The sequence below is a fragment of the Silurus aristotelis genome, assembly GCF_946808225.1.
Source record: "Silurus aristotelis genome assembly, chromosome: 15".
NCBI classification, from domain to species: domain Eukaryota; kingdom Metazoa; phylum Chordata; class Actinopteri; order Siluriformes; family Siluridae; genus Silurus; species Silurus aristotelis.
In genome coordinates, this window is record NC_139588.1 from 12,387,756 (window position 1) to 12,399,294 (window position 11,539).

General features: G+C 39.0%; 1 protein-coding gene across 6 annotated transcripts in view; it reads right to left on the reverse strand.

Moving 5' to 3' along the window:
- mark3b (MAP/microtubule affinity-regulating kinase 3b) overlaps positions 1–10,673 on the reverse strand; it is a 47,127-nt gene extending 36,454 nt beyond the window's left edge. For 2 of the 6 annotated variants that reach the window (XR_014536861.1, XM_083562064.1), the window contains exons 1-3: positions 9,942–10,657; positions 3,598–3,777; positions 3,247–3,300 (exon numbers count right to left, since the gene is read on the reverse strand). Coding sequence is in view for 5 of the 6 variants with exons in the window: in XM_083562064.1 (XP_083418190.1) it covers positions 3,247–3,300; positions 3,598–3,777; positions 9,942–9,992 (285 nt within the window). In the remaining variant the exon portion in view is untranslated. Of the gene's footprint in view, positions 1–3,246; positions 3,301–3,597; positions 3,778–7,441; positions 7,566–9,941 lie in introns of those variants that run through there. The other 4 variants (XM_083562067.1, XM_083562065.1, XM_083562068.1 and 1 more) reach the window with 3 other exon arrangements.
- Between the last annotated feature and the right edge of the window lie 866 nt (positions 10,674–11,539).

Genomic DNA, 11,539 nt, shown 5'->3' on the forward strand with positions numbered 1-11,539 from the left:
TCAAAACCAAAAGAGGTCAGACTCATGCTGATGAGCAGCAATAAAAACGAGCAGGCCTAATGCAAGAATCCAAGGGTGCTGCAAGCATATGAGGTAATGGCCAGAAGAGCCATTGGCCCAGATACAGAATGGCTCTGTGTGTGTGTGTGTGTGCGTGTGTGTGCGTGTGTGTATACTCAGCACTGAGACCTGGGGCCTTCAACTCAAAAGCAGGAAATTTCCCAATAAAAAGAGGTCACATTGAGAGTACACCAGACACTCCTAAAACCTGCTTAACAAAAATGTAAAGCTTCCATGTTTTTGTGACATCGGTCTTTATGCATTCCTGTAGTGAGCCGTTGGTGGTGGTTGAATGCAAATCTGGCACCAATAAGAATAAGTAGTGTTACCAGAGTCACCCTGAATAAAGGCATGAATCTCTAAACAAAGCATCCACTTTTCCAGCAGATCCTCTCACAACTCACGTTTCTCATACACCCCGTCTGAATAAAGAAAGCTTTGATAAACAATGCTTTGCAAGTTTCCAGGATACAAACCACTACTAAATCATCTTGGATGGGTGATCTGGATAGACTGCACAGTTCCACCAATACCATCCTACTACACACAGCAATTGTTTAATAGCCAGCTGCTGCTAAATGGCAACAAGAGTAGCCCCGATCCAAAAAAAACAATCCCACACACACACCACCACAGGCGACCTGATCTGATTAGAAAGTGGCTAATTCTAAATGAAGAGACAGAACTCAAGGTACAGGCACTCCTCCCACACCCGCCAATTGCATAGGAGCAGATGGAAATAGTGTCAGAGACAGACTACAGCGAGCAGCTGTGAATGAGTGGATCAGACGAGACCACTGTCTCACAGATGCCCTAGAGGCAAAAGTTCTGAGCAGTTCTGAGCGGAGCAAACATCTCAGACTCGAATCAAGTTTTTTATTCTCAGAAAAACTACGCAGTTTGTGTAGCTCCTAATGCACTCATGTGTGCTTGTTAAATTCGAGATGTAATCCTCACATTTGCCGTTACTAGAACCTCAACTCTTCTGGAAAGGCTTTTCAATAGTCTTTGGAGCTTGTGGATTTGTGCTCAAGAGCATTAGAGAGGTCAGTTTTAATATAGAGTGAGGAGGCCTCAAGGGAAGTCAGTGTTCAAATTCATCTCAAAGGTGTTCCTAGGGGTTGAGGTACAGAACACTGGATTTGATTCTCTTTGTTCCAGTAAAGGAAAATTCTAATGCTACACAACAAAAACGCTCAAAAAAATTTCCCTTATAAATTTGTGGAATATGGGTATGCTGGTCAGAAGGCCACATACCTTTAGCTATATAGAGTTTGTATAATTTCTTATTTGGTTTTGAACCCTATATTATTGTGGTACATCACTTATCAAAATTACACACTATTGTTTAAATATTATTTAATAACCATCTCATATTTATCATTTAAATTTTTCTGGTAAGAGTTAAATGTCAGTGTACAATCTTTGCTAGCATGACAGCATGTCGGGTGCACAAGTGAAAAATGATAAAAGCAGAAAACTACTGATAACTACTTGGATTCATTGCCGTATACGATGCCAGCTTCAATAAGTAAGAAACTACCAACCGGCCCGCAATATCATTTTATATAGATCTATTATTGCTGTTATTAATGGCCCGGCGATACAAAGCGCTAATAACACACAAACTACAGATCCCATAATGCAGCGCTTCAGCTGCCTTGCCGAATGCTAGGCTACCTGGGAACATTCCAACGTCAATCAGGTCAAGTTTCTGTTGACGTATACAACACTATTGTAAAGTTATTGCGAAGCCTCTCACAATTGCGAAGAGAAAAGTTGATTCTAATAACAGAGCTTTTCGAAACCGATGGGAGGCTGAGTATATGTGTACTGACACTGCCGGTAAACCCGTGTGTATTTGTGGAGCTAATGTAGCTGTAATTAAGGAATTTAATCTAACACGGCACTATAAGACAAAACATCAGGAGAAGCTGAAAAACCTGAATGCAGAGCAGAAGATACAGAAAGTAGAAGAGTTCAAGAAGAATCTGACATTTCAGCAAACGTTTTTCACCAGAGCAAAATCACAAAGTGAAGCTGCTCTGAAAGCAAGTTTTATTGTGGCAGAGGAGAAATCAGAGCCACATCAGCCCGGCCATTTACAGAGGAAGAGTTTCTGAAGAGCTGCATGATGAAGGTGATTTAAAAGTTACAAAAATATTTAACATGGCATAAGAGCAAGGAAATCTGATTGTTTTGATTTGTTGTTATTTTCATGTTTACTTAAAAGCACAATATTTTTATATATTATATATTTTTTTATCATATATAATATTTATATTTTCAGGTTTTTTTTTTTTTTCTTTTTGATTTATTCTAGAATAATATTCCTGCCTTTTATATTTATATTCATGTTTAAAAAACATTTAGTTTTAGTGTGTTCAATAAATGTTTATCCTGTTCGGCCCATGACCTAAAGTGTGCACACCCCTACCTTACAGTATTCTTAAACCAACAATGTTTAAATGTTATGTCAAAACAACATCAGTGTCTTATTACAATTTTTTATTGTGCTGACTTTTCTCTATCATAGGATATATAACTCAGCAGTGGAAAGATTAAACTTCTGGGCATTCTGTGCCCCCGGTGTAAAACAAACTACCACTGTGTCCATGAATGGAAAACAAATAAAATCAATAGACTGGAAAAACAAGCGAGTTAATTAAAAGGAGGTGACATCAGCGAAAAAGAACATTCAACTGCCTCGAGATGATCTCTAAACAAACACACAAAAAAAAACTACAAAAAAGAAAGCTGTTGGTCACAGAGTTTCAGTAACAGTAGAGTGAGAGTCTTGTCTTCAGCCCCTCCTCCATGATTCAGTGTCCAGTCCAAGTGCTCTGCACATATGCATGCGCTGTTATTACTCCTGCCACACGTTTGGATTTCTCCTCTCCTGCTATTATTAGCTGCCTCAGATATCCAAGGCCACAGACGCTCCCTCTGACAGCCGTCACTTAGCCATCGTGCCCAGTCTCTAATGTGGTAAAACTGAACCGTTCCGCATCGACCACAATGCCCTTCAATACACTTATAACCCAATACTCTGGGTTAAAACAAAGCATGTTATATATTTTTCCCCCCACAAAATGAAAAACCGGCATAAGGAAAAAAGCAAGAGTAAAGACAGTGGAAACAAAAACAGAGGATTTTATTGCTAAGCAGGAAAGCCAAAATATTTACCTTTTGGAGACTGGTGGGATTGAGCTGAGTCTTATCAATAATTTTTATGGCCACCTGCAGCAAAGGAAAAAGACAAATGACATTTAGTGACCCTGCTGCTAACTGGAAAAACAGCACTAAAACTAAAACCAGGAATTGTAAAAGACGTCAGAATGACTATGATGGAGTTACACATGGCCATTTATGCATAATACACCAAAAATACAACAAAACCAAAACCAACACCAAACTGATTTCATTTTTAAACTTAATCTATTTAATACTTTATATACACGACAAAGAGTGAATGATGGCGGAAACGGAGGCGTGGGAAAGACTGAGGAGAAAAATGTCCGCAAAAGAAAAACTCACCTCTCGTCCGGTCAGGATATGCCGTGCCAGTTTGACCTTGGCGAAGTTGCCCTTGCCGATGGTTTTGAGCAGCCGATAGTTGCCGATGTGCGGCTGCTCCTCGGCACACGAGGCGATGGAGTTGCGGCATCGAGCGCCGGAGCGGCTGGATCTGGTCGCACCATCAGTGTGGGAGGTGTGCTGGAGATACAATACACACAAAATTTGGGCTTAGTGATCACGTGAAATAGTGGAAAAAAGTTTAAGCATGGAGGTTACTGTAACAGCAAACAGGAGGTAGAATGTGATACTCAAAAAGCAAATACAAACCTAATCGTCAGCTCACAAAAACTATATCAGGTTCCTTTTCTAATAAAGAGACAAATCCTAATATCGTTAAAACATTATTTTTATTTATTTATTAAAACGTGTACTATCTGCTTAATTATTTTGGACAAACTCAAAGTGAGTGGGAAGGGATGTAAACGACGCTGGTTAAACAAATAACGCCATGCTGCTTCCTGGATTGCAGCCATGACTTCCTCTTTTCTTTCAAAAACAGCATAGTTAAATGCTTGCTAACAGCAAGACTGGCTTTCAGAGAGAATTTACAGTTTCACATATCATTTGAAAACCCAAGGCTTTTAAAACTTTTAATCCTCAAACTGATTTTTAAAAGCACAGCATTAAAAACTCAAAGAGAAATGTTATATGCAGCCAGTTACCTTATTTGCCTGCTTTACTCTTAAGTCTATGGAAGGTGACAACAACCCTTGTACAATGATACAAAAAGTGACATTAACCTTAAACATTACACATAACTGAGTGTGTTAAATATCAGGCAATGAAACAGAATTGATGACGAAGCACAATTTAGCTATGATTTTGTCATCACTAATGACTTTCTATACTGAGGGCAGTGCCACAACTAATAATCGTTTGTGTATTAGAATCCTAGTTCACATCATCAGCAAGGTGTGGTGATCAGTAACCATATTTACGTGCAGTAGCATGGGCAGCTTGTTTCATGAGTTTAAATAAAGTGCAGCATAAGAATACTCCGGTGATGAAACCAACATAAACGTGACAAGTGTTATGCCAAGCTGTGTGTTTTAGCATCTTCTTTTATTTTGAGGTAATAAAATAGAGTGCTGTCTGCTTGTCGACATTTTTAGACTGAGGTGACAAGTGGTATCAGGGCATTGGCGGTTTTCAAAATTGCATCAAGAGATTAAGTCAGCTAAAATAAGTGAAGAACCTCCCGGAAGGCCAACCATCTCATACTCCATCAATCATTAAATTATAGAAGAGTGTATAGATGGAAGCCACGCCTGAGTAAAAGGCACTTACGGGGCCCTTGAGGGCATGAGGAAAAAGATTCTCTGGTCTGAGGAGACAAAAGCCATCTTACTTGTTTAAATCAACTGACTAACACTACCCTAGAATGAAAGATGGTGGTGGCAGCAGCATGATATGGGGACGCTTTACAGTGACCGGGTCAATGGTCAAAAATGAGGGCAGAATGAATGCAGGGCAAAAGCAGAGTGGTCCTTGAAGAAACCATGCACCAGTGTGCACATGACCCCAGGCTGGTGTAGAAGGTTCGAATTACACTACTACATTGTATATTACATGAAATGACAATACGACCTTCATACAGGAGTAAAAACATTTTGCCGGGGGGGGGCTGGAATCAGCAAAGCTCTACTAATAACTATAGTGAAATATAAAACAATTTACATATTAAGAGTTATCACACCTCTATTTTTTATCCGACTCCAAAACTACAAGCTCTTTTATTATTTTGACAATGAAAAATTAGTAAATGTATGAACAAGCAAAAAAAAAAAAAAACCATGCTATAAAATATTACATGCAAATCATAGCACAATACAACATATTTTTTTTAAACAACTGGTAGAAAATCAATCGGCCAATTATTTCTCTCCCCTTTTGTCTGTGTGACCAATTCTAATCCATCTAGGACAGAGTTGCCATATTAGCACATACAGATCATTTAGACAGACAGCTGAATAATATCTGATGAAGGCTGACACAACCACATGGCTACGGGAAAAAAGGGAGCTGACAAGCATTATTTAAAATAATTACAAATATGAGGAAGAAGAAAGAAAGAAAGAAAGAAAGAAAGAAAGAAAGAAAGAAAGAAAGAAAGAAAGAAAGAAAGAAAGAAAGAAAGAAAGAAAGAAAGAAAGAAAGAAAGAAAGAAAGAAAGAAAGAAAGAAAGAAAGAAAGAAAGAAAGAAAGAAAGAAAGAAAGAAAGAAAGAAAGAAAGAAAGGCCCTATGTATTTATGTTAAAGGCAGAACAAAATGCCAATTTGATTATAATTCAGATATTTCTGTATAGCTGCAGTCTACATGGCTGGCTGGTTAATCTCAAAATCAGGATAATCCGCTTCATTCTTTCACTTTTGTGTGATGGAAAAGCCCTGACACTGGAAACTCCTTTCATAACCTTTTCAGAAGTCACAGACAACTATACTATTCTCTTTGTTCAACAACAGATTTTACTAGTCATGCCTCATCCACCATACATGGTGGTGTGAATTAGCATTTACTACAGTAATGACAGTGTATTAGAACAACCTCATTAATATAAACACTTTCTGATCAATTAGAATTGAGATTTCAACAGCACAATGGTATAAACATGTTAAAACTTCTTGTGTCATTTGTTACTATTTCCTTTCATTCCTATAATCCAGGGGGCAGGAAACCACTGGCAGCGTTTATTAGGGTGGTGAAAACACTAACATATGCCTAGAAAGCAACAAAACACAGTGTGTACGTGCATGTTTCCAATAAGCAAGAGAACAGTGAAAAGGGAATGATCGGTACCAGGACTTTGATATAATTCATTTCAGTTGAACTCGTATGGAACTTTTCACAACAAACACCGTCACAAAGCAGCTTTACACTACATACAAGTCAAGAAAATAATTGTCACGTTCATTTCTTCCTACGTTTCTTCCATGATCAGCAATCCAGAAGTGAATGTGGCAAGGGAAAAACTCCCGGGGATGACATGAAGAAATCTCGAGAGGAACCTCAAAAGGGAAGTTGAGCTGATCAATAGCACAATTATGAATAATTCCCTTCAAAAACTGTGTACTATATGGGTAAAACGTTTCCATAGTTTATTACATGTCTATGATGTTTACGTCCATTCCAATACAATCTTCATGGATTCCAGGTTGCACCATTAATGATAATCACAAGTATCGACATCAGTTGTGTAGAACCCGTCTTAGAGCTGATTTTAAATTGGGAGACATATCTCAAAGATAGCTGTGGTACTGATCAAAAGTAGAATAAGATACACGATTTAAAATTCAATAAAATACTACAAATTTATGATTTAAGTATTTAGACATCTTTAGATACGTCTGCAAAGAGTCTCTAGCGTAATGCTCCAGTGACGACAATTTCTATGGAGTCCTCATTTCTAGAGGTCAAAATTAGAGGAATAAAATAAATAAATAAATCTGCACACAGCCATGTAGGACAGCAGAAAACTCATTACAGAATAAAAGCTTTTACAGCCAGATGACATACATCGGTTCAATACAGTCCTACTTTCAATCCAACCCTAACTTAAAATAAAAAGAACGAACTGATTCATTTATGCCCGAAACAAAAACAAAAAAAAAAAAAGCTTTAATACTTAGAATATTTTGGTGTACTTCTCATTATACTGAAATTATAAAGCTTGCAAGCCGCCTACTGCTTCATACCTGGCACATGATAAAATCCCTAGACATTTGTCCTTGATTACTTCAGAGTAAAAGAAAACCTCAGGAGGCAAAAAAAAAAAAAAAAAAAAAAAAAAAAAAAAAAACTTACTAGGGTAATGCGGTGTCTCTTGACCGAGTGCGAGCCCTTCATGTTAGCATTGATTACATGAATGGTGTCCAAAAAGGCAAGCACTCCGTTTTTGGAGACGCTGGCTGCTCATTGATCCACACACACACACACAGAGGCTCATGTCTGCACGCCATCCTTAGATTATTTTTGAGGCAGGGGAGGGCTGAGTCGCTCCTCTTTTTATATAGCCAATGGCTATTAACACTTATGCACGCTTTATCAGCGTTCAGAAGAAACACCACACTGTGGTTTCGGTGTTTACACTTTAATGTTTTTTTTGTTATTATCATTCCCTTTCACATTTGTGATCACTATGTTTAGTGTACTTTTAAGATGCCCCGATACAAAATCTACATTCATACACTAACTTTCAGTCTAAAACTAAATAAAAAACTTTCTTTCGGCTTCTCCCGTTAGGGGGCGCCACAGCGGAACCTCCGCACGTTTGATTTGGCACGTTTTTACGCTGGATGCCCTTCCTAACGCAACCCTCCCCAATTTATCCAGGCTTGGGACCGGTACTGAGAGTGGCTGGGGATGGTTCCCTGACCGGGGATCGAACCCACAACAGATATGACTTACAATCACCCAAGTAGCAATCACAAACCTTTGCTTATCACATAGTTTGGAAAAAAAATCAACGACATATCTACAGTATATCTGCAAAACAGAAGTCAAGAACCATCTACACTATTTGGCCAAAAGTTACATACACCTGACCATATTGGGGTTCTTTGTAACTGTTGTTACAAAGTTTGGTGCCCAGAATAGTCTTAAATGTGCTTGTATTCTGTAGCAGTTCATTCTTTGATGAAACCCAAGAACTAAAAAAAAACCTGTTCCAGCATAACAATATCCTTGTGAACTTGGTCAGGGCTGGAGTCTAAGAAGTTCAAGTGACCTTCAAAAGAGCCCTAACCTCAACCCCACCGAACACCTTAGTGCCAAATCTCATTGACATTCTATGAATGTCAATGAGATTTGGCACTAAGGTGTTCGGTGGGGTTGAGGTTAGTGCCAAATCTCATTGACATTCTATGAATGAACCCAAAATTTAGTGGAAATTCTTTCCTGCAGACTTGGAGTTTATTTATTATAATACAAAAGATGACTAAAATCTGGAATGTGTTTTTTTAAAAACACCGAGATGTGATGATTAAGTGTTTACAAACTTGACAATAAAGAGTGCATACTTTAAGTTTTTCAACCCTAATATTGCGCTTTTTTTTTTTTTTTTTTTTTTTTAAACCTTTATTTTAGCCTTCATCACTGCTCCACATTGCTCTTTCACTGCTGGAGTTTTTGAACAGGTACTTCTGGTGAGAGTGTAAGTTTTCTCTCCGTCTCCACGATTTCTTCTCTTCACAAAAAAAAAAAAAACATGCCCACTACATGCTGTGCTAAAATTCCCCTAGGTGTGAATGACTATGTGATGCTCTGCGATGCATGTGTCCCATTCAGGGTGTATAACCTCTTTATCAGCAACATTTCTCTGGGATCTACATCAGGACCCTGCCAAAGAGAAGGCTGATGCGGAATATAAAGAGGTGAAGGTCCATCTTTTTTGTGTGCTATGTGTGTGTATAATTGTATTTCGTCAAACTTGCGTGCAGCCGAGGCTGAATGTACACCATATCTAAAAGTTTGTGGACACCTGCCTATAAGATTTGTGTGTGCTTACATTTAGTCCCCATTTGCTGTTATAATACCCTCCACTCTTTTGGGAAGATGTTCAACTAAATTTCGGAGTTTGCTTGTGGAGATTTGTGCTCATTCAACCAGGTACTGATTTAGGTGAGGTGGGGAGGCCTGGGGTGCAGTCAGTGTTTCAATTCATCCCAAAGATGTTCAACACAGTTCAGGTCTATAGAAGGTCACTCAAGATTTTTTACTACAACCTATGCAAAACATATCTTCAAGGAGCTGGTTTTGTGTACAGCGGCATTGTCGTGCTGGAACAGGTTTAGGTCTTGTAGTTCATGTGAAGGAATTATTGTATTCTTTCACATCCAAAGTCATCCTATACAACTTGGTAGTAGCACAAATTACACATGGCAGGAAAGGTTAGACGTCCAAACGATGTACGTTCATGCTCAAAAAGATCTTAAAAATCATGTCCCTTATTGTATACTATATGTAAGGTACATTTAAATCCTTAAGCTGCACTTAGAGGAAAACCTCGACGTGCACAGTTAATTCACTGTGACAACAAATCTGGAGGTTTTTTGGACATGGCAATTCTGTGTAACTTTAATACTACGGTTCTTGGTGTCAGTGAGTTTTTGGAACCCAATGTCAGTGGAAAAAAAAGAAGCAGCACGAGAACTTCCTCTGCACGCTGCCTGTGCGCCTTCTATGGGGAAACTGACAACCGCAGGAGGAAACGAAGTTTATAAAGTTCGATCCTCCGCAGATTACTAAGCGTGAGGCAAAGTAGAAAAAATTTAAAAAGCGAAAATGATATATAAGGTGTACTTACATTTTCCGTGTCGCGCTCATTGACTGTAGGTAGCGGTGTTCTCGTTGACATTATAACGCGTCTCGAGCTCCAAATCGGCTTCTCCTTTTCCAAGTAGATCTACTCGCAGCGTCTCAGTCCGAAGGCAGAATGGAAAGCAGCAATCCGACAGCTGATGAAGACCATGGAGGAGAGCAACTTCGAGTGCGATCCCAAGGCGAACTTTCAGCACAACAAACGCCGGAAGACGCCGCCACTCCGCGTTAATAAAGTCATTTATCGAGCCGCATTACAGCACACAGCGCTGGAGGTCCAACCGGTGGCGCGCGCACACACACGCACACACAAACTTCTGAAGGGCTGAGCACGCGCCCACCATAACCGTACACCACACGCGCTCCGGATAGTTTGCAAAGCGACCAAACGAATTGAAATAAACAAAGTTGCTCATGAAAGCAAGCAACTACAATCAGGCCCAGCAAACTACATACAGCGACCAGGCGACAATCAGTAGGGGACTTCAGCTTTATAGCCGCTTACAAAGCTGCGCCTGCCGATATGGGAAGTTAGTGAAGTTCGTCCAAAATGCCCAGAATCCGACTGGTTCCCGGTTCCCTAAAGCATTACACTTTAAAATCCTCAAGTTTTGGCTCAGTTCTACCCATCCCGAGAACTATGGACTGCCTGTAGCTTGACTGCTCAATCCAAGATGGCGGCGTATTTGCTAAACAGCACTAAGCCGAGCCCAGGGCTGCCGGAGGAAGTGACGAAAGAGGAGCCTTCAAGGCTGATTGGAGCTCCTGCAGCGCGAGGGATGTTTGGTGTTGCTAGGGTGATTACATAGACCGAAAAAATGTCACATTTTCCCCAATTACGATAGATAGATAGATAGATAGATAGATAGATAGATAGATAGATAGATAGATAGATAGATAGATAGATAGATAGATAGATAGATAGATAGATAGATAGATAGATAGATAGATAGATAGATCGATCGATCGATCGATCGATCGTTGATTCACAATTTTTTTCACATAGTAGAATCCATTGAGCTTATTAGTATGAATGACAAATATGTAACCCTCATTTTAGCATTTTACACATTTGAATAGTTTTTGGCTTCTCTTGTAAGTTAACATTTTAAATAAATTGAGAAAAGAAAATGTCAAATTTTGGTATTATTGTGAAAAGTATTTGCACTTAGGTATATTTAAAAAAAATATCTATATTACACAAAGGTTGTAAAAAGCATTTGCACCATATTATGTGTAGAATATTACACCAGCTATAGTATTAGTGTGCTGTTTTGGCAAAGTGTCACAGAGGCTGAATTTCAAAGGATTCCCTGTTATACATAGCTAGGTAAGTTCTACAGAAGGGAAGATTTCCTACCTGAACTTTCACCTTTATAGGAAGTAGAGAGCTAGATGGTATTCAGTCAAGGTCTTTTAAGTGCTCATGACTAACCTGTTCTGGGTCACAGGTGTCATGCTGAGAAAGGCTGTTCTTTTGTCCAATGGTTGGGTGGATACTCTGTTATGTCAGCTAGACTGGAATAAAACTGTGCAGTACATCATAAATTATGTTTTATGACTTAATTTGAAGTCTGATTGTAT